Source organism: Neophocaena asiaeorientalis, unplaced genomic scaffold (genome assembly GCF_003031525.2).
Source record: "Neophocaena asiaeorientalis asiaeorientalis breed wild unplaced genomic scaffold, Neophocaena_asiaeorientalis_V1.1 scaffold89, whole genome shotgun sequence".
Taxonomy (NCBI): domain Eukaryota; kingdom Metazoa; phylum Chordata; class Mammalia; order Artiodactyla; family Phocoenidae; genus Neophocaena; species Neophocaena asiaeorientalis.
The window spans coordinates 5,011,353-5,039,264 of NW_020172592.1; the positions used below are offsets into that span (position 1 = coordinate 5,011,353).

The following is a 27,912-nucleotide window of genomic DNA, read 5'->3' on the forward strand; positions in this document are numbered from 1 at the left end:
ACCCTGCTCCTACGGAGCTTACATTAATGGGAGACCCTTTAATGTGTTCTGCCACCCAATTATCCAAAAAAGATAATCTCGCCACGTAATCCAATTGTGTAATATCTGTCTTGGGCAAAGGGAACGGCACGTGCATCCTCGAACCACCTTGAAATGAAAACTCAGTCTGTGCAGGAAGGACGCAGGGCGCCAAGCGCAAGAGGGCGCCCTCGCCTAGCGCCGCTCGGAACGGCGCGCCGCTGTGACGCGTAGGCTTCGCCCCCTGCTCCCTTCATAGCGCCCCCGCCCCCTTGAGCGAAGTGCGCAGACTCCTCCTCCGTGCTCTGCTTCAGCAGGAGACGCAGGCGAGTTGCAGGCATCGTCTCCCCGCGTGCTTCTGCGGGTGGCTGCCGGGCCTTGTCCTACCGCAGTGGCCGCGCCGCGCTGTTCGGGAGTAGGGCGCTGCAGCCGTGGTCCCGGCCTCGGTGTTTGGTAAAGAGAAGCCCCAGCGTGCCGGGAGCGTGCAACCCCTCGCCCGGCCCGGCGAGCCCCGGGCGTGAACCGCGTTGACGGAGGATGGCAGCCTCCGGGGTGGAGAAGAGCAGCAAGAAGAAGACCGAGAAGAAACTTGCTGCTCGAGAGGAAGCTAAACTGTTGGCGGGCTTCATGGGCGTCATGAATAACATGCGGAAACAGGTACCGCCTCTGTGGGAGTGACCGACGGCGTCGGGGAGGTGGTCTGGGACTCGGGCCCCTGTCAGCCGCGGCTGAAACCCGCGCCCTGGGGATCGCGACCCTCTTCTTCCTCTGTCCTCGCCCTTCCTTGCATTTTCGCACGCCAGCGAAGCCGCTGTCGGTGGAGGGTCGCGTTAAACAGTTCTCGAGCAAAAGTGCCTCGTCGTCCGTCGATGCTGTGGCTCCTGACTCCTATGGGGCCCCGTGGGCCGGCATTCGGCGTCGGGTATCGGTTGTATAACAGCTGTGCCCTAGTTATCTCTTTGTGAGGCGAGGAGCCCTCCATTGGCCAGCCGTTTTAAGGTGTCGTGAGATCTCGGGCGAAGAACCCCACTGGCATAGCCCAAACCGAAGCCCCCCAAGGAAGGGAGAAGCATTGCTCGCCTGACATCAGCTCCTGTAAAATAAGGATCCCCGCCCCCCTTCTGTGTTACCAGGGTGGAGCTAGTAGAAGACAAATCCTCCTGTACGTGTTAATTTAGAGCAGAAATAGTCGTGGATAAATACCGTGCCGCCTTTTAAGGGCACCGTGCGCCTCTGTTAAGAGGAGTTCTTTGTTCTTTGATGTGTGGCGTATTAGTGAAAGTCTTCAGCACGTCGGCGAAAGGTGGGTTATGAAAAGAATGGGTTTTAACGCCAGAGTATGTAGACTAGAGAATCTATTTGTTTTTAAATTCCATAGCATCTTATACCAGTAGGCGTAGAAAAGTCACTTGGTTATTTTCTCGTCCTGGAAGCTTTATTTCTAGAAACATACATCCAGGAAGATTTGTGGGAATGTTTGTTTTGTGACCGTGTTTTTCATGACAAAAGCAGGACATGAGTATAAGTAACTGCAAAACCTAGTTTGCTCATCGGGTGGTGCTGAAACCACACAACCCAGATTGGGACTGGAACCTACAGGCAGGGACTCGAACCCACCGTCTTTTAATTGAGATCACACACCTGGTCTCAGGACTTTAATGAAGCTCAGGTGCTTTTTTTGTTTGGGGTTTTTTTTTTTTTGGCTGCGCAGTGTGGCTTGTGGGATCTTAGTTCCCCGACCAGGGATTGAACCTGCGCCCTCGGCAGTGAAAGCGCAGAGCCCTAACCACTGGGCCGCCAGGGAGTTCCCAAAGCTCAGGTAGTTTATGTCTCATGGCAGAAGAAATTCAGTGAAAAACAAGGTGATAGGTAAGAAGTGGATTTATTTATAGAGATACACATTCCACAGACAGAATGCAGTCTGTCTCAAAAGGCGAGAACGGCCTTGGGAGAAACACACTTCACAGACGGGTGCGGGCCATCTCAGAAGGCAAGAGGCCCCAAGATGTGGGGTGGTTCGTTTTTATGGGCTGCGTAATTTCATAGACTAATGAGTGGGAGGATTATTCCAACTATTTTGGGGGAAGAGGCGGAGATTTCCAGGAACTGGGCCACCACCCATTTTTTGGCCTTTTATGGTTAACCTCAGAGTAGTCAGGGCAGTGATGGGTGTGTCATTTAGCAGATGCTAATACATCGCAGTGAGCGTGTAATGAGGACGAAGGTGCACTGGAAGTCAGATCTTTCCACCATTTTGGACCTAGTTGGTTCTAACCAGTTTTTGTCATGTTCTATGGCTGTGTCATTCTTTTAAAGGTTGTGCCCTGCCCCCTTTCCTCCTGTTTCAGTTCTGATGGGTCTATGGACAACAGTAGAGGAATTTAAGAGTTTTATGAAGATATTAACTTTGGTTTCTTTAGGCAGACTCTGCTGGGGTCTTGTCTTTGTTCATCAGCTCCTGACATTGTGCATGAATGCAGTAGATATTTGTGGGAGTGCCTTTATGTCTTGCCTGGTCTTTGGGTTGAAGTAGCTGTGAATGCCTGAATTCAATATTTTACGTAACTTTCATGTATCTATTTCCATGTATACCTTCATGTTCCTTTTCTGTGAACCTTTCTTACATTTAGGGCACCACTGACTTTGCATTGCCGGTGCATTTAACTAGTGCCTGCCTCTGAAAGGTAATTGCATCGCAGTTCACCAGTGCCCACATTTGTTTCCAACAACCCTCCCACTCCCCCAAATATGTGTTTTCATACACAGACTGTAGCATTGTAAAGCATTGCCTCATTTCCTGCGTAGATGGGGTGCAACTGGGTTGCAGCATCAGATGTTGAGGAGGACGGGATTGTCTGAGACTGTATGTTTAGCTTTTAGGGTTTAAAAATTGATTCATATCCATTTCTTAGACTTAGCTTTAAACAATATTAGCATCTACTTATTTACTGTTAAAACAGAAATAAAGTTACTGAAATACCAGGTTTCTGTTACTGAGTAGGAAGGGGAAAATGGATGCTGGGTGAGACATCAGGAATTTCTTCGACAGTGGTTAACTGGCCTTAATCTGCCAGTTTCTCCTTTTGTCATTGGCTTTGCTTGTTATTCAGACCGTTCTCCAGTAACACTTTTACCAAATTCTTGGAATCCTGCATCTTTTGTAAGATGGGCAGCTTCACTTTGCAGTTGATTTACATTATTCATGTATTGTTCTGTTTAACATAACACTGAAGAGGCGCACCAAGAATGACTGACAAGGGCAGTTGATGGGAAGTGGCAGAAATAGAAGCTGGTCTGAGCCAGAGGAGGAATGTTTGAGTGAGGACCAGTTTTAAAAATGTTCTTCTATGGTGAATACTTTTGTGTTATTACTATTTTTGCTTTCCCTTATGATCTCATTACTTTGGGGATCAGGATAATGAGTGCCTGGATGACAAGGGCCCCCAGAAACATCCCTATACAAATTTAAGAACACTGTGAAATTAGAATTCCTGAATCCCAATTCCTGCTCTATCATTAATTAGTTTTGTGATATTAGAAAAAGATATAGGTCATTTTATGCCTCTGTAGCATTGCAGCCAGTCTATACGTAGTGGTGAAAGGGGGTTCTGCTGAGCCCGCAGCCTCAGCTTCCCGTGGAGCCTTTTCCTCCATTATCCTTTCAGTCATTTCCAGCCTTTTGTTTTTAAGTAAACTTTACAGTGAAGTATAGGATTCACGAAAAGGATCCAAATCATAAATGTGCAGCTCAAAGAATTATTGCAAAACGAACGCACCCCCTCCAAGTAAAAGAACTTGGCTAGTACACCAGAAAGTCTCCACCTAATGCCCTTCTCAGTTGCTACCCCCTCAAAGGTAATCACTATTCTAATTTCTACTACCATAGATTTTTTTGTCCTGTTTTTGAATTTGTATACATGGAATCATACAGTATATACTTGCGTGTCTTGCTTTCTTAAAGCTAGCATTTATTTTTGAATTTTTGAATTTATTTTTTTATACAGCAGGTTCTTATTAGTCATCCATTTTATACATATTACTGTATAGATGTCAATCCCAATCTCCCAATTCATCCCAACACCACCACCACCCCCGCCACTTTCCCGCCTTGATGTCCAAGTCTAGAAACTGTCATAGAGTGAAGTAAATCAGAAAGAGAAAAACAAATATCGTATATTAACGCATATATGTGGAACCTAGAAAAATGGTACAGATGAACCGGTTTGCAGGGCAGAAATAGAGACACAGATGTAGAGAACAAACTTATGGACACTAAAGCTAGCATTTTGTTTGTGAGATTTATCTATATTGTTGTGTGTTGTTCTAGTCCATCTTCATTGTATGTAATATCCCATTGTATGAATACACCACAATTTATCCATTCTATCATGTACTATTAAAAGTAGTACTACTTTGAATATTTTTGTACATTTTGTACATGACTTTTGATGTGTACATGTATGCATTTCTGCATTTTTGTTGGGAAATACCCAAGCGTGGAGCTGTTGAGTCATAGGTTAGGCTACATTCAGCTTTAATAGATCCTGTGGTACAGTTTCCAAAGTTGTGCCAGTTCATACTTTGGCCAGCTCTGTATGAGAGAGGCTTTTGCTCTTCATCTTTGCTAACACTTGGTATTGTCAGCCTTTATAACATTAGCCATTCTAGTGGACGTATAGTGGCATCTTATTTAATTTGGTTGAGCACCTTTTCATTCATTTTTCCAACTTTTTTTTAGATTAATGTTATTATCTGTTACACTAGAAAGGGGCTTTAAAAAGCAGGGCAGGGTCACAGTCACTCTTGCAGGTACCCAGTGCTGTTGCTTTTGTGTTAATGAAGTCCAGAATACCCTTAACAATTGAGAGATGTTTTGAGAACTTTCTGAGTACCACTGCAGTTCACAGTTTCCTCAGGTTAAATGAATTAAAACATAATTAGAATTTGAAAGCTTATGTTAAAGCCCCATTGAGAGTTAAGTGAGAGAACCACAAAGCTGATTTGAGGATTGGATGCTGGGCAGTCACCTGGGCTCACTTACTAACTAAAATGACTCAGCTTCTGTATACTCACCTCTCCAAGACTGTCAATTACTACATGTCATTAATCTTTAGGGTCTCTTGTGAATAATCTAAACCCTCTGCATTAAATCCTCAATAACAGAAACACTTCTCGAGCACTTATTCTGTACCAGCCATTCTCCAAAGTGTTTTATATGATTGTCTCATTTAATTTTCATAACAACTCCAATTGACAACTCCCATTATCCAGACCTTCCTATTCTTAACTCTCTTCTATTTTCTCTTTTTGTCTGTCCAGTTTAGGAGATATATCTCTCTCTTCACTCTCTTTTCAGTGTCCTAAGCTTTCTTGGCCCTCAGTCCTTTTTTTACATCCTTTGGGCAAAAAGCATTGATGACTGTTTACCTTCTTTGTGCAACGCTTCTAAGCACAGCTGAAGAATATCCCATTACTGGGCAGTCCTCTGCCAGGTGAGTCCTAACTTCAGCTGGGCTGGCAGTACTACTGGTGAGCAGTTCTACTTACTATTTATTTTACTGGTTTCCTCTAACCCAAGCCCTTACTCTGTATCCTCACTTTCAGTACATCATCCCTCTTTTGACGTCACAAATAAATAGAAGTGATTAGTCTGGAACTATCTAACTTTTAACTTTCCACCACCAAATCTATAAACCTGTTTTGGCACTTTTTAAAAATTCTGCTACGATGGATAAAGCCATTTAAAGCCAGTACTTTCACCTGGGCTTTGACTTTCTCAGTACTAGTGTAGTCAGAAAAGTTACACCATTGGTTATTCTTTCTTTGATAGGCATCTTTAACTTCTCCTTCTCTGCTGGATTCTAGCCATCAGCATTTAGGCATGTTTTAACCTCTCTAGCTTTTAAACCAACAAACAAACTTAGTCTCAGTATTTCCCTGTAAATAATATCCCTCTCCCCCTTGTTAAAACCAAAAGGTGGGTAGAATCACTGCCTCTTGGCTCACTGTTTTATCTATTCCCTTATTTCAGTTTGGCTTTCTAACTTATCCATTTAGGTGAATACTTGTTGAGAACCCATTGTGTGAGACCTACTTACCATCAAATGGCATGTACAAGAGACTGATAAAAGGCCAGTGTGACTGGAGCACAGAACATAAGGGGAGGATGGTGCAAGATGAAATTGGAGAAGTAGCTAAAGATCTGCCTGTGTATAGCCTCGTAAGTCAAGTTAGGGGGTTTTGCTTTTATTCTAAAACCCTTTCAAATATATATGTGTATGAGAGGAGGAATAGGTGTATCCGTTTTTCTTTTGAAAAAGACGATTGACTGCTCTATGGTGAATGAATTAGCTCTCAGAGTAGATGCTGGCAGACCAAACAGGAAGTTGTTACAGTAGCGCAGTGAGATGGTCCTTTGGACTAAGGTGATAGCAGCAACAGCAGTATCAATAAAGAAAAGATGATATATTCAAGAGATTTAGGAGGTAAGATCAACAGGACTTAGTGATGGTAACGATATGTGGTTGTGATGACTAAATTAGAAAAGCAAATTAAGATAACTTAAAACAGAACCTGATAATGAGTAAGCTCTCAATAAATGTTGGCTATTTTTGCTGTTGTTGTGATGGTGGTGGTTGATTGGATGCTGAGGGGTTCTGTACAAGATGTCATTTATGACCTCCAGGGTTCTGAAATGCATAACTAGATGGATGGTGACACAGTTCTCTGAGAGAGGAGATACTGGAAATGGATCAAGGCTTTGAGGAAAGGATTATAGTTTGTGTTTTAGATAGTTTAGTGTGCAGTGCCCCTGAGACATTAAGGTATCTGATGAGTTGACAGGTCTGGAGAGTTGTGGGTTAAAAGTATAAAGTTTTGAGTTACCTGCATATAGAAGATAGACTTGATTGAAGCTGTGGAGAGTTAAGAATCTAGGATAAAGGCTGGGTAGGGAATGAGCTTGTAAAGAAGACAAAAAAGTAATGGCCAGAAGAGTAGGAGGAAAATGAGAGTTTTGAGAATCGGAGAAGAAATTGTTTCAGAAGGGAGATGACAAATTTTGAAGCCTAAGAGAAGTCAGAGTAAGATTAGAGCTAGAAATGTTCAGAAGATGTAGCCACAAAGAGGGGCTTATTGACTGTGATGAGAGTTGTTTTGATGGGGAGACGATGGAAGTCAGATTAGTGTGAGTAGGATATGAGAAAATTGAGACAGTTCATTTGAGATTTGGCCCTGAAGAGAGTGAGGGAATCAAATAAAGGCTTTTTAAATGGAAGATGTATGTGTGTTTAAAAACTAGTAGGAAGAATTCATTTGAAATGGCGAGGTTTAATATATGTGAAACAGAATGGGTGATTGATAGATGATTCCTGAGATGAAGTCCAAAAGTAAAGGTGAGTAATCTCCTGTGGGAGGAGGATGGTTCCTCTTCCATAGGAGTGGGAAGGAGTACATAGGAGTGGTAGGTACATAGGTGGGTGTGTTTGGAATCAAGAGAATGAAGGAGTTCCTATCTAGAGGCTTTTGTTTTCTCTGTAAAGTAGGAGATGAGATCATCTGCTAAAATGAAGGAGGAAGAAGATGAAGCTGGAGGTTGAGGAAAGTTGTTTTTGTGAAGAATAGAAATGGTATGATGGCTGGCAGTGTGGTTTTGTTTCGTTGCTGTTTTGGCCGCGCCACGTGGTGTGTGGGATCTTAGTTACCCAACCAACCAGGGATCAAACCCATACCCCCTGTAAGAGTCCTAACCACTGGACCGCCAGCAAATTCCCACTATCTAAGTCGTCGTCGTCGTCTTTTTGTTTTTTTGCCACACCGCACAGCTTGTGGGATCTTAGTTCCCTGACCAGGGATTGACAGCAGTATTTTTTGAGGTTAATTATCATGAACTTATAATGAATATTTATCCTTAACTTGGCCTTCAGAGCCCTGTCATAAAGGTTCTATGACTCGCTTCCCTTCCTACTCGTGCCTCTGTTCTTTTTTTTCTTTTTTAAGATTTTTTCGTGTGGACCATTTTTAAAGTCTTTATTGAATTTGTTATAGTACTGCTTCTGTTTTATGTTTATGGGTTTTTTTTTGGCCCCGAGGCATGTGGGATCTTAGCTTCCCCGACCAGGGATTGAACCCGCACCCTCTGCATTGGAAGGCAAAGTCTTAACCCCCAGTGAAGTCCCTCAGTTCTTACTTTAAAAGCCACTTCTTCCCTGAATGTCCTAGATTATGTCAAGCCCCTCTATTACATATACTCTTACAGAACTCTATTTCTTTCTTTCATGCATTTATCAGCTCTATAAAGGCAATAAACACTATTTAGTTTATTACATGTCTTTGCTACTAGGCTGTAAGCTGCATGAGGGCAGGGACTGTGTTTGGCTTATTCAGCTATATTGCCAACATCTACTACATAGGTGCTCAAATATTTGTTAATACAATAGTTGATATCATATGTATGGTTGATAACACCTAGAGGATGAGTGGACAGAGGATCTGGGTAGCATCAACATTTTAAAGGATAGGCAGAAAAGTGCATTGGAGATTAAGGTGTGGGAGGAAGAAAGACAGCAGGGAATAATGTCATTGAAACCAAGATTAAGTTACAAAGGAGAGCCAGGCAGGAGTGTCCAATGCTCTAGGGAGGTCAAAAAAGAGATTGTCCAGTGGATTTGAAAATTGGTGGTTTTAGCAAGTAAGGTTTTAATGGAATGGTGTGGGGGGGGGAAGCAAATTTTAGAGGACAAAGCAGGGACAGAGTGGGGAGTATATGGAGAGGAAACTGCCCGCTTTGTGGCCCAAGCTTTCCCAGATGGTATCAATGTTCTGCTAAACTCTATAGTATCTAGTGCATACTGTCATCATGACACCATATGTGTGTCGAATAAATGAGTACAGAAGCACATCTTAAGAGAGACATGATTGTATTAAAATTACCTTCTGAGAAGAAGGGGGACAGTCAAGATTTGGGAGATGCCAGAACCAGGGTAGCCCCAAAAGCCTCTGACCTTTTTCTAGGACACTGCCTTAATTGCACCTCAGCTCTGACTACTTGCAGTCTGTTTCTCTTTCAGAATTTCAGATCTTGGAGAGAGAGGATCTGATAGACAGTAGTTTGGGTTAAATGTTAATCCTGTGAATAAATTATCGTAAGCAGAATAGGGCCGTGTAGCACAAACATGATCTTGAAAGGCCCATGTATTGAGGCCATTTCCTGAGAAGGAGGAATTGTAAGTCAGATGGCTACTCCAGTTGGCATCTACTGCAAAGATTCATATTAGTAAAATCACTGATAAATTTTTTAGTACATAATATAGCATATAATTTAGTTACATTCTGTTGAGCTGTCAAAAAATGTGGTTGATTAACGTTTAAGAGAGACACTGTTAAGAATAGGCCATCTTAAAGATGTTTTAAAAAAAAAAAGAATATGCCATCTTATTTCAGGTTAGCTTACTGGAAAATGGTGTGCCAGGATTAAATGAGTTCTGCCTTAGACCTTCTCTTTGAGTTGCAATTAAATTGGATCACAATTTAATATTACACCAAGCTATTACTGTGAAAAATTATTTTAAAATGGTTTTGTGTCTTCTGTAAAACTTCTTTTAGCAATTTTGCCTTTAGTCACTCATTGCTTTAGGAAGCAGTGTGCTATAGTGGAAATAACATGCACGTTGGATTCACAGATTTCTGGTTTTGAATTCTGCTCTCTTACTAATTGTGTGACGTTGAGCAGGTCGATTCTTCAGCCTTTTATGTTCTTCTGTGCACAATGATCATGTCATTACTGAACCTACCTTACTGATGCTGGGACTAATGAGAGAAAGAATGTGAACGCTCTTGATAAACTATCCAGTGTTACACAGATATTGTTGGTATTGTTATTATCACAGTGAATCTGCTGGGATTCTTGGTTACCAGCAACAGAAACCGTTCTGTCTTAAGTAAAAGTAATTTATTGCAAGGGTATCGGGAACTTAACGCCATTCCCCGTAGGCTGGAAGATGAGCAGTCCTGGCAGACAAGCCCAGGGATTCTTTGGTAGCTAGGCTGCAGAAACCCTGGAGTCAAGGTTACAATGCAGGAACAGTCTTGACGACTTGCTGGTGCCACCATAAAGACTTCCCGTCGTCCCACAACACACCGCCCCATCTTTCTGTCATTCACCCAAGATTCAAAATCCTGGAAGTAGGTATCTAATTGGTTGGCCTTAGATTGTTTGCCAGATTAGGGCTCTGCTAAGGAGTGAATAGAAGAATTATCTGATTTACTGGTTCCATAACGAGAGGCAGGCTCTGAGAATTGCCCTCTCCCCAAGATAGTTCATAATGAACATTTTTTCCAGAAATGAGAGTTCGGGGTTCTAGGAGGCAGGGGAAATTGGATGCTAGATTGCCAGAATCCACAAATATCCACTCAGACCTATACCTTAGGTTGTCCAATGCAAACATGCATGCTCTTATTCTGTCCTATAATTTTTCTTTTCTTTTTCTTTTTTTTTTTGCGGTACGCGGGCCTCTCACTGCTGTGGCTTCTCCCGCTGTGGAGCACAGGCTCTGGACGCGCAGGCTCAGCGGCCATGGCTCATGCGCCCAGCCACTACGTGGCACGCGGGATCCTCCCGGACCGGGGCACGAACCCGCGTCCCCTGCATTGGCAGGCAGACTCTCAACCACTGCACCACCGGGGAAGCCCTGTCCTATAATTTTTTTTTTTAATTATATATATATATATCACCAATTAAATTTTTTCACTTACCATATCTAACTCCAGGATCACTTGGTGATATCCATTCCTTCTATAGGCATTTTAAGACCATAAGGGTATATGTAATAATAGATTCTTTATATGATCGTGGAGGGGAAAGGAAACTAGTTAAAACTTAGGTAAATATAAAAGCAAAGATGAAAATAAAAGTATAAGCCACATTCATTGTTTATTATTTGTTCATTGTTGTGTTTGTGACTTCTTCCTTCACTGGCTATTCCTATTCTTTGTCTTTAGCCAACCCCTTAAGGTTCTTTATCTGATGGGGTGACCGGGTCTTTTATTCCTAGGTATCTTGAACCTTTGGTCTTGCCTGTATAGGGTTACTTTAGTCTTACATTAACATTTACCACTGCAGTTGGCAGTACTAGTGTTGGGTCTGGGATTTGATTTTATGCTACTTAAAAGCCGATTAGTTAGCCTGTTGCTGTTTAATGGATGCTGGCAGAAGACATGAGACTCCTAGGTCAGAGAGAACAGACTTGATTGTTCACAGCATCACCAGCATCAGCATGTATGCATCAGTTCCCCTTGCCCCACAAGTACTATGAGGGTGACATGGTGGGACCCAGATGGATGTTAGGGTTTGTGTTGCAGCTAAGGAATAAACAATAAGGAATCTGCCACTTTTATAGCAAATGATAGGCAGGCTTGCTGTTTATCCTATGGCCGCTTTCTGCCAACAAAACCCTGAGAAATGATGGCCTGGGTAAAAAGTGGTAGAGCCTTGCATTCTTGGCATGTCCAGGAAGATATGCAGGAACTCGAGACCCATAGATACCTCCCAACAACCAGGAGGTATCCAAGGGGTACCCGAGTTCCAGTCATCTTCTGTCCCATGGAGGAAGAGCAACAACTTTTTTCTTGGTGGCCAGGATCAGGCGCCTACCCAAATGTAATAACTTTTTACCCAGTGGCATGAGGAGGCCAAAATGGCCAGGTCACAGTCTTAACTGTCAATTCTGTGGAAATGTTGTTATACCTCTTGATTAAATGATTCCTCTTTTGGGTCCCCAAGTCTCTAAACTGCTAGCAGAACCCACCTCCAGAAAGACTAATTGCTGAGATAAGAAACAAAATTTTTGTAAATGAATCCTTAAGCATATTAGTGAGGGGAGCCTCTTCCATGCCTTGGTTGCCAGGCTAGTTCTGGCTAGAACCCATTCTATCTATACAAATTAAGTGAAACCACTTAATTTGTATAGATAGAATAAAAATGGATTGAAAATGGATTCAGCTGCTTAAAGAAAAAGGTTTGAAGACCACTGATCTGAGGCTTTTCCCTGAAAAGAGAATAAACTGTGTGTGTCTTTCTGTGTCTAAGCGGTGTTGAGAACAGAGGATTTGCAGGGGTGCTCTTAAGCAAAGCCTCATCTTCCAACTTAATTTACTAGAAAAGTACTGCATATAGGGGATTGCCAGGTAGTTGCCCATCTGTCAATAGGGTGTTCTATTATGTCTCAGTTGGCTATTGATCTTTGCATAAACTCCCTGAGTTGAGAATCTCAAGAGCTGAATGGTAGAATTCCGGCACCAAATCCCCTCACAAAAGTTGGCTGGACAAAGTACTGTGAGTTTGAATTCCCAGGTTTGCTTTGTCTTTTAGTTATTCTGTTTTCTTACTGGCACAGGGAGTGCTTTGTTCTATCTTAAAGGCTGACAAGGCAGCCTCTATCAATGACTGTTCCTTTTTGTAGCCTCTGAAGAACAGTTGAAGAGGTTATTTAAATTTTTACTCCAGAAAGCTCTGGAATGGGTTGATACCTCTTAAGTTAACTCTAGACTGGAAGGTCATTTCCATTTCTCATCTTAAATTTTTCTCAGCCAAGATGTCATTCATAGCTCTCCGGATTGTCTGCAGTGAACCAAATGACAGCACTCCATCTAATTCCATACTAGCAACAGAAAATCCCCCAAATTTGTCTGTTATGAACCCTCATTATTAAATTCCCACATCTGTAATCTCCCTGTAAATTAAAATTAAAGCAATTGAAAGGCAAAAGTCTGCTCTCCCTGGTTTCTTAAACTCCTCAGTCTCAGCCAGAAGGCATTCAGTTAAGTGTTTGGGTCAAGTCAGGGTAACTTCTTCAGCAGCTTCAGCGTAGGCTGTCTTCCATTGGAATAGATTGTTAGTTTAGCACCTCCAAAGCTGAACGTCTCCAGTTTCAAGGTAGTTTGCGTCACATGTTTTCAGTATGTCAAAGGGTCTCTGGGACTTTTAAGATTAGCATAGTGTCACCCCCACCCCTACAAACCTGAAAAGATACAAGCACATCTACTCTCTACAGTAAATAGTGCGTATGTTGACACATTATTATACAGTCCTAACCCACCTTATTGTTCCCAGCCGAAAACAGATAGAAACTTCGTTTCTGGAGGAACAGGGTTCTCAAAGTAAGAAAATCTTGGCTTTTGGTTTTGACAGCTTGCCAGTCTGTGTCAGCTCTCTGTAATTGATAGACCCTAAGTAAGACTAAACTCAGCTGGGAGGAATCACTTATCAAGAGGCCAATAGAGACACTATGTTTACTGGATAGGGAAGGAATTTCACATATGCATACTAATGTTTCATTGGCATATGATATATTGTTTCTCATGGGCAAAGTGTTAGGTATTTGCCAGGGGGATTTCTCAGCTGCTCAGTCTCTTAGAGTTTCTTTTTTCCCCTTGTCCGTCCTGCATGTTTAAAGATTAATTTTCCTTTCGTTTTTGAACCCTGTGGTCCTGGCAGAAATGATTGAGTTTTGTCTAGTGACAAACTCTTCCCTCCCTTTTGGGAGGAGAGTGATCCACATTTGTAACAGGCAGTTGTGCAGAGCACAGTTTGTGGCCTTGAATTCTCTACAGTTGTAATCCTCCTGGTTGTTCTGCACCTTTGTGTCCTCATTAGAAGCCTCACCTCCTGTGAAATTCCTTATATATATATACATGTATATATTTAAAATATATTGAAGTATAGTTAATTTACAATGTTGTGTTAGTTTCAAGTGTACAGCAAAGTGATTCAGTTTCTTTATATACATTAATCCTATCTCTTGGAAGAGCCTTTCCTCTATTCCCCTCCATTTGTCTCAGCTGGAGTGTGACCTTTAACAGATTCCTCTAAGGCCTGTGGCCTTTTACAGTGTGCTCCTCAAAACCTTGCCTTTCTTCATTTTTTGTTTTCCAGGCCTTGGAAACTTGGTGGTAGCAGACACATTCCTTTCTGTTACCTATTTGTGTCAAAATGGGCTGTGTCTTTGTGTCTCTTCCTTCCAGACAGCCCCAGCTGAGTTATTAACCTGTTTTTAAATTGAATACTTTCCTATCCTGTAGAGCTAACATTGTTTAGATCAAATGCCTCTTTTCCTTTTCTTTTTGGGCCCAGATGTTTTGCTAACCTACTTCTACTAGTGCCTTTCAAAGTCTATAGATTTTGCCATGGTGGAAAATAAGAGGTCTGTGTGTTCAGGATTACTGCCAACCCTTACCACCCTCAGTAAAGTAATTTTAATTATGGGGAAGCCCAGCATCTAACTTAGGTCTGGACTATGTCTGAATTATTTGGCTTCCCTTAAGGTGTCCTACTACTGTCCCTTAGTCTTATCTCTACAAACTTCCCATATACGTTGCACTAGAGCATATACCTTGCCTGTCTTCCCACCAGATCACCTTGCAGATTATTTAACAATGCGTGAAATACTCTATTGCTGCTCTTCCTTTTCCCTTTTCAAATCAATCTGAACTTACTGTAATCACCTACTATAATTGTCCCAGGCTTTTTTTTTTTTTTTTTTTTGTCCCAGGCTTTTGAGGTCAGTCCTTTAATTATGTGTTTGATTTCTTACCTTTAGCTTTAAAAGAAATCTTATAAAAAAAATTCCAGGACCAAGCTTCTTTCTGAGAGAAACGATTTAGTCTGCTCCTGAATTCTTTCTTCCTTCATTATATCTCTTTGGTCCATATTGCTTTTGTATAAATAACAATAAAAATAACTTTTTTTGTTTTCAATTTCGTCTTTTAAAGAACAGTTATACCAAAGTTTATCTCCTTTCCCTTTCAAAGCTGTTTGGCCTAGCTTGTCATACATATGTTCCCCTTAAGGAAGGAAATCCCCTTTTCCTTTATTAATCTAAGTGTGTTCCTTTGTTTTTCTTTAACTTTCCCACTTGCCTTATTGTGGTTATACATGTGTTTAAGCCCAGTGCTGTTTTCCTTGCTTTTCTGAACAAAGATGATTTCTAAAGAGGCCTTTTAATTTTTTTTCTCTTAACCTTTGGGTTTATTATGGCTTTGTTGAGACTTTTCTAGTATCTCAATCCAACATGATGATTTACCCTATATAATAAGGGTTCCATTTTCGTTTATCCTTTCAGTGATTTAAATCCACCACCCAACTATAGTTGAATCTACAGTCTACCCAGGGATTTGTACCCAGGGTCAACTTGAAATCACGCTGGGAGGGACTGATTGCAGAACCTTGTTGACAAGCTACATAAATCCAAAGGTTAGTCATTCCTCAGTCCTCTCCTTGGGATGCAATAAAGAATAGAATTTGGGACAGCTGCTTGCATGCCTCCTACTAACGCCAGCACATATTGTTAAAAGCTAGAACCTCATGCAATGCTGTGGAGCTTTCAGGAACCTGAAGTGCCTTTGCAGTCCTGTCTGGCAAATACATACAGAGAGCAAAAGGTTATTCCACTAATGCATGCCTAAAATGCTTGCCTGTTTTGAGGTCTTTCCAAACCAAAGGACTCTTCCCTCAAAAGTGTCTGATACTTGCAAACACTAAAGTAGCACCAAAGTTTCTGTTTGCCTCTGTTTGAGTTGTCTATGCATATGGATTTCAGGGGCCCTCTTCTTCTTCTGGTTCTAAATATTTGAGCAGTAAAGGTAGGAGACAGATAAATTAATGGTGATGACAGACTAGTGAACATGGCGTTGAGTTGAGCATAAAATGGGCTTCCTCTTCTTTTTCCCCTTAACTAAAAACTTACCAGTCTGAGGCAGAGCCGCTGAGGAATGGGAACAGTCCTCTCCTGCCATAGATAGGGGCAAGCCTCCCAGTGAATTACGTTCTACTTTGGGGGCAGATTAATGGAAGAAGAGTGAGCCAGGAGGCCTGGCAGTGTGTGGTCAGTGACCTCTGCCATGCTCTTGCTCATCCTGTAGTCGCTCTAGAACAAGCGACAGTTGGAGAAAAGGACTGAAACTTCCTTCCCAGTACTTACCTTCCCCAGAGGAAGAGAGAGTAGTACTTCATGACAGAGAAATCTGTTGTTTCTCAAATTGATATGTTATCCCATTTTTTCAATTATCAAATCTCTCACCACATTTTTTAAATTAAACTTTTTTTTTTAGAGCAGTTTTAGGTTTAACAGAAAAATTGAGCAGAAAGTGCAGTTTTCATTTACCCCCTTTGCCTCTCCCCCTTGCCCCAGTTTCCCCTATTATTAACATCTTGTCTCAGTGTGGGGCATTTGTTACAATGGATGAGCCATTGTTACATTATTGGTTCACTCTTTGTGTTGTACATTCTGTGGGTTTTGACAGGTGTATAATGACATATATCCACTGTTAGAGTATCACACACAATAATTTCACTGCCTTAAACATTACCTGTGCTCCACCTTCTCACCACATATGTGAAATGGTATCTTTATCATATGCCAAATGCCCATTATTGTGGATCCCTCACATTTCTTAGATTTATTTCTCAGCATTTAATTATTTTGTTGCTGCTATGACTGGGATTTTTATTTCTCTCATTTGTGTGTTTTTCTAATGGCATATTACTCACATCTAATTGCTTTTTCATGTTTATCTTATTTATCTAGCCACCTTACCAACTTTTCATATTAGTTCTACAAGTGTTAAATTGATTTATCTTTATTTCCTTAGTGATATGGCTAAAATTTCCAGAACAATGTGACAGGGTGTGTGTGTGTATATTTCAAACTTGAATGAGAATGTCTCTCCTGCTTCACTAGATTGCTGTTGATTCTGATGAATGACCTTCAACATACAGACACATCATTTTCTTTATTAAAGAATCTCAGGAAATGAATTTTTAATTTTATCAAACACTCTTTTGCCCATATATTGAAGTTTTTCTTTTTTTCTTTTTTTGGCCAAGCCTCACGGCATGCAGGATCTTAGTTCCCTGACCAGAGATCGAACCCGTGCCCCCTGCAATGGAAGCATGGGAGTCCTAACCACTGGACCACCAGGGAATTCCCTGAAGTCCTTCTACTACATGAAAATTTTCTCTTTTAACCTGTAAGTATGATGAATTACATTTATAGAATTATCATTCTTGAACCCTTCTTGCATTCCTAGAACAATACCCTGCTGGATTCAGTTTGCAAATACTTGACAGATCTGTAAATGAGACACCTAAAGGAGGAAAAAGTCCAAAGAAAATGTGACCAAAATAGCAACCGACAGTTTAAAAAAAATGAAGACAGCAAAGAAACGTAATAAATAGTATTTAAAAAGATGGCATATGTAAGATGAAATGTAAGTTATCAGTAATAAATAGGAGGGATTCAACTAAACCCTACTAAAAATAATTATTAGATGGTGAGAACTTCAGACTAAGTTACACAAAAATCTATGCTGTTTATGAGAGACTAAAGATTCAGAAGCTGAAAATAATAAATACAAAGATATAATTTGGAGAGGACATAAACAGAGAAATTGCAAGGTTTTCTGGTTTAATCCAGTTAAGATGTATTGTTCAAAAGGTAGTTTTGTTTTGTTTCTCTTCCATTCACCTAGGACTTGTTACCTCTCATTCTCCAGATCACCTGAATCTCTGTCTCTTCCCATTTCCTGTCTTTGCATACACCTCTTCCCCAGAGGATTGATAGCAGGAGGGACCTCTGCCTTTAGGTCGGTCTCATTTCTTGTTGAATAGGACCTATTAATCTATTGTAGTCCAGTCAAATAAATGCACCGTTTGGATATAAAAGATTGCTCCCATTTCACCTCCTACTCGCCACACACAACGTTACTATCTGGCTAGAGATTAATCTTAGACTAAGACTAAATTGTACAAAGATCCCTCTGATTTCTCTAACTTCCTTCAGTGCCTGTAAATGCACTACACTAACATTCCCCATTCCTGAGTATGCCTTGGAAAGGTTTTTTGCTACATTTCAGTTTAGCTTTACATTTTCTGGAACTTCCCATCAGCAGCCATAGGTCCCTCCCCTATCTAATTTGCTTGCTATTCTGTCAGTATTCTTCCTCTCCTTTTTTCCTTCCTTCCCTCCCTCCTCCCTTTCTCTTTCTTTATCTTCAGCAACTTGATCAGCTTGTTTTGATAGTAACCAAATAGTTGGCTCGGTTTTGCTACCTGGTATTTTTGGGTGTAGCAAAATCACCTGAGAGCTATGCCTGTTCTGTACCCCCTCCCCAAATAAAAGGAAATAAAAATTTAAGACACTGTTGGAGTAACAGTAGCTTTAACTATAATCTGCATATAATTTCTAAGCAGTAGTCTATAGGCCTTATAAAAAATATTTAAGTAAGCTGTAAGAGTGAAATGTTCATCCCTTAGCCCGTTAATTGGGACCCATTTCTTTTCTCATTCTAAGCATTACCGTCTTATTTGGGTTTTTTATTCATGAAGTAATAAAGTAGGAAATAGCAGTGATTTATCTATCAGAAACTATATCAGTAGTTTCAGTAAAATACTTAAAATTTGGAAAATACCATATCCTCTGAGCTCTTGAGCCATTATTTAGTTTTGTGAGTGAAATTACTCTGAAAATATTATTTACCTCATATTCCCAGTGCCTAAGAGGGTGCTTTACAAAATTTTTTCTGAGCCCAAGCTGTATATTATCTTTAACTTCATTAAAAAATTGAAATTTTATTTGATAAAAAGAACATTTCTTTTTCCTTGGAATTCATCTTTAAGGGTTCCAGTAAATCTTAAATTTTTTCCTTAATATACCCCATTTTTCCAACATTTTAAGTGTATAATCTAGATCTGCCTTCTTTCAGTAACCTAGAGCGACACATTTTGGCCTAGGTCAGAAATCACAATTTAAAAGTGGCTGCTATCCGGGTCCCATCAGAAGTGCATTTTAGAGAGATGTTATTTAAGGAGAGAGTGCTGAATGGACATTTGGTTCATCCACTCTGTATATTCTGAGTTGTTTCTGTTGCAGGTTAGATCTATGAAGGCAACTTTCTTGGAAAATGCAGTGTGCACCTGCATTTTATCAAGGACAGTTTTTAAGAAGCAGATTGTTATATTTGAAAAACCATCAAGGACATTGCCATTAGGTCATTTAATGTCCCCATAAAATCTCACCATGAGAAATATCTTAGAATTTGTGTCAGAAAAAAAATTTGGCTTCCCCCAAAGATTAGTAGACTACTTTTTTTCTGATTATAAAGATCTTTTTTTTTTCCTGACTGTTGAGAAGCTAAGTGCCAAATTTTGATACAGCAAACTCATGACAGCAACTCTGTAAGTCTTTCCTAAATAGGTTTTATATTAAAAACAAAATCTGTGCTGGAAAAAGACTGGATTTAAATACAAAATAGAGATAAAGCATTTGGCAAGTGCCTGTTTTATATCTTTGCTAAGCCATGCCCATTGAACCCCTTTTAATTTTATTTATTTCTCTCTTGATTAGAAAACATTGTGTGATGTGATCCTTATGGTCCAGGAAAGAAAGATACCTGCTCATCGTGTTGTCCTTGCTGCAGCGAGTCATTTTTTTAACTTAATGTTCACAAGTAAGTATCTTAAGATAAAACATAATTTTTCTATGAGAATTAGGTGGGGTCTAATTGAAAATATGCCATTTTCCCCAGTTTTAAAAGCACTTTAAGTTAAGTCCACAGAACAGTGAAGAGATTGAAGAGTGGTCATGGTGATGATTGATCAAAGGAAAACTGTCCTTTCGTTAGCCCTAAAGGCCTGAAGTCTTTATTAATGGAGATATAGCTTCTGCTTGAATACCGGGTTTTTTTCTTAACCTCCGGTAGAAAGGCAAAGGAGCAGATAAGTCTTATGGCATTTTATCTAGCAAGTTAAACTAAAGAAAAATGAAATACATTATACTAGAAAGTTGAGAATTGGGTCCAAGTCCTGGTTCTACTTAATACTGCTCGTGAGCTTGATCGGGTTATATATCTGCCTCAAGTTTTCTCTTTAGTGCTCTGGCTACCTACCAGGGTTTTGGGGAAGAGTGAGAGCTTTGCTAGTGAAAGCTGACTATACATATAATTGTCATTGTTCTTGTAGGTTTGTTCCAGCTACATCAGAGGCATTTTGCCCATAACAATTTAAGAGAATGCTACCAAATTAATTTAGGAGTTGGGGAAATATTAAATGCAGTTTTATGTCTCTCTGTTCATTTGGGCTTTTTTTTTTTAGAAGTACACTAATTCACTCATTTCTTAAATTATTTTAAGGCACATGTCAAGTATGGAGAATTAATTTGCATTTATTATAGGAATGTGTTGGGCTTCCTGAGGTATTTTCTTTCAGGGAGGTCTCTGTCCTGTTATTTTTCTCCAACATTTAACACAGCCTAGAATGATTGGGTTCTTCAGTTAAACTCAGGGTAGTATTCATGCCATTTATGTTTCTTCTCTTTGTATTAGCTAACATGCTTGAATCAAAGTCCTTTGAAGTGGAACTCAAAGATGCCGAACCTGACATTATTGAACAACTTGTGGAATTCGCTTATACCGCTAGGTAAGTTAAGGATCGTTTCTGTTGTGGAGGAGTAAGGTCAGGATCTGCCATGACAAAGCGTTGTTGTAACAAATTGGTGTGCTCCAGAGTCTTCAGAATGAAAAACTACACGGGTGGTAGGGGCGGGGTTTGAGGATCCTATGCCATACTAATTCAAGGGCTGTAAAGTTTAATTTTTTGTTTAATTTCGGGGGCTAGAAGGATACATTCTATGGTAGCATTATTTAAATAATAAATTGTAGGAAACTAACATTCACTTTAACTTACTTACAGAATTTCTGTGAATAGCAACAATGTTCAGTCTTTGTTAGATGCAGCAAACCAGTACCAGATTGAACCTGTGAAGAAAATGTGTGTTGATTTTTTGAAAGAACAAGTTGATGCTTCAAATTGTCTTGGTAAGAAATGAGATTCCTATTTTTTAAAACAAAAAACACCGTTAATGTATATTTTAATAAAGAAAAAAAGCATGGTTATAAGTGTCCTCATTTAATCTTTTTTTTACCCTCATTTAATCTTAAAGGTGTTGTCCAGTACAAAATTTTCTAGTAATATATTTTATTTTATTTATTTATTTTTAACATCTTTATTGGAGTATAAATGCTTTATAATGTTGTGTTAGTTTCTGCTATATAACAAAGTGAATCAGCTCTATGTATATATATATCCCCGTATCCCCTCCCTCTGCGTCTCCTCCCACCCTCCTTATCCCACTGCTATAGGTGGTCACCTAGTAATATATTTTAAGAGGAGGTTAGGGAGGTACATATTAACCTGGGCAGAAACAAGCCATAAAATACCGTATCAACATTTTCCAAAATAAAAAATAGCCTCAGTAATGAGTTTTTGTGTGTTTAGGAAAACGAGTAATGATTTACTTCAGAAATGACAGAATGATTCAGTATTAAAAAAACAAACATAATATACTATACTAACATGCTATAGGAAAAAAATACTTAAAATCATAGCAACAGATGCTGAAGGCACTTTTGTGTTTTCAGTACCCATTCCTAATGTTTAAAAAAAACTCTTAAACTAGAAATAAAATACCTAAGTTAACCTGTATGCGTCTGAAACCTAAAGCTAATATTCTTTGCATGGAAACGTGCTACCATTCAGCTTCGTGCTGAAGATTTCCACCAATGTAGTCAATCAAAAAAAAATAAGGTAACAATAAAAGTTTCCTTATCAGGCATAATCATAACAGTAGTTTGTTGGCTAATTTAAAATTTCATTAACGCAGTGAGTGGTTAAACAAGATTATATCTGCCATAAAGGTGTTATTTTGGTGTAACATAAAAATATACCAGTCTGCCAATCTGTGACTGTAAGACCAAGTCTATGATTTGAATACTGATCCATTGTCTGTCTTACCTAAGTCACATCAATAATATATTATCTATGATTTTTTATTTTTAGTTTCCTTAAAACGAATTGATAACTGAGCAAGACAGTCTGATTATAGAATCCCTCTAGAATTTTGCAGTGTTTTCCCCGATTTTATCCGTTGTCCTGGTCATGCTTAATTTGAGCTGTTTTCAAGTCTGTTGTAAACCTTAGAATTAGTTTTCATAGAAGCAACTGCTTTCTTTTCACATTCATATTTTATTGATCTGCATGATATTTAATTGAGTAGCATAATTACAACAAATTCAACTGCCAAAAGTTAGTTAAAAAACAAATACTGGTTCTTGGTGAAAATATCATTTCCCTGGTGGGAACATAAATGTTCAGGTGTAGCAGACTGAGCACATAGCATGCCATGGCATTGGTCAGTACATTTAGAAAATGGCAACTAGTCTAACTCACTAGCAGGCATCAGTTATGAGAACCTTTATGGTTATAAATATGAAAGTGTCAAAACTATCTGAAGACAGCATTGAAGTTGAAACATGGAAAACCAAAGCTAATAAACTAAAATAAATTTAACTAATGACTTTGAATGGAGGCCTGCCACAAGATCATATACAGTAATCAGTGGTTTTATTTAGCAGAGGTTGGCAAACTTCCTATAAGGGCCAAATAGCAAATATTTTAGGCTTTGTGGGCCATGTGTCACGTGTGGTCCTTGTTGCTCCTCTTCCTACTTCTCCCTCTCCTGCTTCTCCTCTCCTTCCTCTCCCCCCTTTTCTCCCCACTTCCCCCTTTTTCACAACCCTTCAAAAATATGAAAAACGTTCTTAGCTGCTGACCCTACAGCTAGATGTGGGCTGGATTTGGCTCATGGACAGTATTTTGCAGACTCCTGATACAGAACATTAATAATCAATTAAGGGGATCTTCCCTCCTAAAGAGAAAATAAAATAGCTGAATGGAAAATATATGGGGTTTCTATGAAAAAAACTGTTAATTACATTGAAGATCATTTAAAAATGTAAGTGGAGATCTATGTCATGATCCTAAGTGGAACTCCTCCATGTTGCAGAACAAGCAACTGTCCCTAATGTAATCCAAAAATTCAGCAGTCCTAATTGAAGTCATATCAGGATTTTTAAAAAGTAGAATGTTATAAGCTTATTTTAAATTTATTTACAAGAGAAAATGTTATACCAGTAGCCAAGAAAAGTTTGAAAAAACACTGAAGGGGGCCTGTCCTACAAAGTACCAAATTCAGCCACACATAAGAGAGTATATTGGCATAACAATAGACAAATCAATGGAAAAGAAAAGGATCCAGATTTATGAAATTTATTGTCTCATTTTCCTGGAGTCATACTTAATCTTTCATGTATATTTGTTTGTTTGTTTTTTAAGGTATTCATCTTTTATTCATTTGTTGTCTTTCTGTGTTCAGGTATAAGTGTGCTAGCAGAGTGTCTAGACTGTCCTGAATTGAAAGCAACCGCAGATGACTTTATTCATCAGCATTTTACTGAAGTTTATAAAACTGATGAATTTCTACAACTTGATGTCAAGCGAGTTACACATCTCCTCAACCAGGACACTCTGACTGTGAGGGCAGAGGATCAGGTGACTAAACTGGCTTCTCACATTTTTCTTAGTAAAAATGTCCCTATGGATTTCTTATGCTTCATTTTTGGATACATGACAAAGAAAAGAATCATATTAGGAGAGAATGTGTTCTTTACACTAATTCCAAATTCTGTTTCATAGGAAAAATAAGTTTTGGGTGCTTGTAGGGGCTGGCTCTTTGAGAGACAGGCCACTTGTAGAGATGCTGTTGGGTGGGTAAAACAATGCCTCCACCAGAGTTGTCCACACCCTAATCCTTGGAATCTGTGAATGTGTTACCTTACATAGCAGTTGAGACTCAGCAGATGTGGTTAAGGATCATGAGAGGAGGAGGTTATTGGGTGGGTCCAGTGTAATCACAAGGGTGCTTAAATATGGAAGAGGGACAGAAGAGTCAGTGTCAGAGTGATGTGATATGAATTAGACTTGGTTGGCCATTGCTGGCTTTGAAGATGGAGGAAGGGCCGCAAGCCAAGGAATGCAGATGGCTGCTAGATGTTAGAGAAAGCAAGGAAATGGTTTCGCCTGTAGGCCTTCAGGCAGCCCTGCTGACACCTTGATTTTTGCCCAGTGTGTGACCCATTTTGGACTCTGACCTCCAGAACTGTCAGATAAACAGTCAGAGGTGTAAGCTGGGTACAGGTGTTGGGAACTAGATGGGGTAACACTTTGATATGCAGACATTCACTTAAACCCTGTTTTCAGTTCCCTTCTCTGTAAGTCAGTAAGTTTGTGATAATGTGTTATAGCAGCAATAGGAAACTAATAGAGGTACAGTAAGATCGCATGCTTTGGGTTACTTTTGTTCTACAGATAAAAGGTTTGCACTGAACCATATTCTTTCTCCCAGTCTTCATGGCCCAGAGTATTAGTTTGCAAGTTGACAGGTTGGACCCGGAGAACCTGAGTAGGCATAAAGAAAAAACTCAGTTATATGAGCAAAATTGACTGACTTATATATAGTATAGAAAGGGAAGAGTAAGTAATTTTAGACTGAAGAAACCTGACAAACTTGATGAACACTACCTACAGGTTAATATCATCAGTGATATCATGTACTCTTGTGTAATGAGGATGGCATGTTACCTCTGTGTCTTCCTCCCAAAAAAACTATAACCCCAGCCTAATCATGAGAAAAACATCAGACGAACCCAGATTGAGGGACAGTCTGTAAAATACCTGTTCAGAACTCAGAGCCGTCAGAAAGTCCTCAAAAACAAGGAGGGTGTGAGAAACAGTCATAGTCTAGAAGAGCCTAAGGTGAGATAACCACTAAATGTAATGTGGTATCTTTTATGGGATTGTGGAACAGAAAAATAACATTAGACAAAAACTAAAGGATTTTTTTTTTTTAAGTATGGACCTTAGTTAATAAATAATGTATCAGTATTGGTTCATTAGTTATAAGAGTTTCATACTAATGTACTATTTTAACAACTGAGTGCAGGGTGTATGGGAACTCTGCACTATCTTTGCAACTTTTCTGTAAATCAAAAAATATTCCAATAAATAGTTTATTTAAAAAAACAGACCGATTCCCATAAAAAATTAACTATATCAGACTTAGGGCTTATTAACACCAACCCAAAATAACTAATGTAACTAATTCAAATGTGTGTGGTAGATGTATATGTATATGAAATAATGGGTTTGTTTTCAGTGTATTTAAACTAGTGATTTATAAATCCAATTATGTTAATAAACTTGGGCTTGTTTGGTACAGTTAAATGAATGCTACCATATTATTTTGGAAAGCAATTCTTATGTAAATATCCTGTAATTTACTTTTTATATATAGAATTTTTATATCATAAAGTTTCCAGAAAGTAAATAAGTCTGTCAATTCATAATTCAGGAATAAAATCATAGATGACCTTCATATCTCTTGGGGTAGAAGGCCTCTGAGGAAATTAACCTGTTCTCCTGGTACCATATGAACATATATTGAAACTATCATTGACCAATAGATTTTTTTCAGTGGAAATGTACATCATATCTCCTTCCTAAAAGGAAGCTATATTTTGTTTAAAAACGATTATAGATTCAACATCCTACCTGTCATTACATTATGTAGTAGTAATTAGTCCTAAAATATATTACCTAGAAGTAGTAGTAATTAGTTCTAAAAAACATATTACCTAGAAGCATCACTAGAGCATTGTGTAAACTGTTCTGAAGTACAGATGGTGTTTGGGGATGAAAGCAAATATCTGAATAAAATATTGGGAATAAGAAGTTGTGCCTTCATGAGACTCCCCTTTCAACGTGAGAGTAAACATAGGTAATTGGAAGTGCCGCTGCCTTCTAAGAACTTTACTATGCTGTTTTTCTCCCCTTAGGTTTATGATGCTGCAGTCAGGTGGTTGAAATATGATGAACCTAACCGCCAGCCATTTATGGTTGACATCCTTGCTAAAGTCAGGTTTCCTCTTATATCAAAGAATTTCTTAAGTAAAACAGTACAAGCTGAACCACTTATTCAAGACAATCCTGAATGCCTTAAGATGGTGATAAGTAAGTTGCCTTAATATCCATTTATAACTTATCGTGTAGCCAGTTTCTCATGGGCTTAAAACCCTTCAGAATGGATCAGACTCGGTAGCCAGGGAGAAACACTCAAGGCTTTGCCCTGCTGGATAATTAATCTATTGGGGTTCTCAACTGTCTATCCGGAGGGAACTTAGCCTCAGCCCTAATTTTATAGGAACATGTGTGATAGAAGTTTAAAAATTACTTATGCTCTGTGTCCTTTTGTGTACAATAACTTTCATTCACTTTGTTTTTTGTGTTTCCTTTTTAAAATAATTTAGCCAAGTAGTGTACTGTGATCACATTTTCTTTCTTAAAGAAAAAGGTTTGTTTCTTGCGCGTGGAGCACATTTTTTGCCACATTTTTTTTTTTTCATTTACTTACTTTTTCTTGACTTGCAGGCTAAGTTCCAAACCCTCTGTAAAATGCCTCTTAATAAAATTGTCTGTACAATTAAACAATCTGTTGATTTTATTTTTTGGAAACACATTTATAGAGTCTTCCTTCTGCCTATTCCAGGATGGAGTGTTTGCCCTTTAGGCTTAAGGCACAGTTCTTGTCCTGGGACTTCCCTTCTCTGCCATACTGGGATGTTCTTTCACTCCTTTCCTAAGTTAGATTCACTATCTTCCTCAACCCCAGGTCTTCACCTTTCTTAATTCTGTTTGATTGAACATATCCTTAAAAGGTTCCTGAGAAAGGATATATGATCAACAAATATTTGGAGATTTGACAAATCTCATATCTTTATTTTATCATAAAATGTTGAAGGATAGTTAAACCGGGTGTAGAATTATGTTGAAAATCATAAGCATTCTCCATTATTTGCTAGCTTTCATTGTTGTTTTTGAGAAAACTGATGCCAGTTTATTTATTCTTCCTTGTAAGCATTTAAAATCTTTTTTTTAAATCCCTGGTGTTTTGAAAGTTCACAGTAATGTACCTTGGTGTGCATCTTTTCTTTTTTTTTTCTTTTTTTAAAGTTATCATATTGGGCATTCTCTATCTTTTCAGCCACAGATTTCTCAGTTCTTTATTATTGGTATTGTGATTCTTTAGGCATTGAGTCTCTAATCTTAAGTCTCTCTTGTTATCCATCTTTGTCTCTTTGTTCTATCTTCTTGGAGATAGGCTTAATTTTTCCTTCAGCACTTTTCTTTTTTTTTTGTTGCACCGTGTGGCATGCAGGATTGTAGTTCCCTGACAAGGGATCGAACCTGTGCCCCCTGCAGTGGAATTTCAGAGTCTTGACCACTGGACCACCAGGGAAGTCCCATGAACTTATATTTGATCAGTCTTAATCTCCAGAAATATTGGGAGGTGTGGTTTGTATTCCTCCAGGTTTTCCCTGTTTTCCTTAAGAGGAGAATAGTGTTTGCTTTTGCCAAGTGCCCTGGGCCACAACAATCCAGGACTACTTTGAATTTTTCTCGACTTATGGGTTTCTAGACTTGTAGACAGGTAAATTCAAACCTCAAGCCTGTATGATCTGTCATTATAAATTCTCAAAAGAGGGAGACTTTACCTCTGCCTGGAGGTGAAATTGAAATAGGCAGATTACTATTTTTCCTTTTTGCCATTAGACAGTTTTCTTAGCTTATCTTCATTAAAAGTATAACCAATACAAGTGATCCAGCTTTAGATAGAGCTCTCAGTTCCAACACTTGTGCAAATCCAAGACCTAATCTTATTTCCCTCATGCAGCCAATAACATCAATTTCTAGGTTTCCAGTATTATCGAAAGCTCTCAGAGTAGCTCCAGGGTCTCTTAACACTCACTATTCTGATGTTTAGTTCGCCCTCCATTTTTGGCCCTCTGATCTTAGCTATGCACTTAAAAGAATGTTTGTTTTATTCTTTCCAGCATCGTAGTAATTTTGTAGCAGAAAGTTGTTTCTGAAAGTCTCAACTGTCATACTGCTGT

At 39.2% G+C, this 27,912-nt stretch overlaps 1 protein-coding gene across 2 annotated transcripts in view; it reads left to right on the forward strand.

Annotated features, from left to right (window-relative positions):
- Positions 1-319: 319 nt before the first annotated feature.
- Positions 320-27,912, forward strand: part of KLHL7 (kelch like family member 7) — a 58,397-nt gene continuing 30,804 nt past the window's right edge. Inside the window, exons 1-7 of one of the 2 annotated variants that reach the window (XM_024738481.1) lie at positions 542-675; positions 15,135-15,265; positions 19,416-19,518; positions 20,392-20,485; positions 20,759-20,883; positions 23,280-23,455; positions 25,798-25,972. In XM_024738481.1, coding sequence (XP_024594249.1) covers positions 19,440-19,518; positions 20,392-20,485; positions 20,759-20,883; positions 23,280-23,455; positions 25,798-25,972 — 649 coding nt within the window. In that variant the 5' untranslated portion in view covers positions 542-675; positions 15,135-15,265; positions 19,416-19,439. Of the gene's footprint in view, positions 676-15,134; positions 15,266-19,415; positions 19,519-20,391; positions 20,486-20,758; positions 20,884-23,279; positions 23,456-25,797; positions 25,973-27,912 lie in introns of both variants that reach the window. The other variant, XM_024738480.1, reaches the window with a different exon arrangement.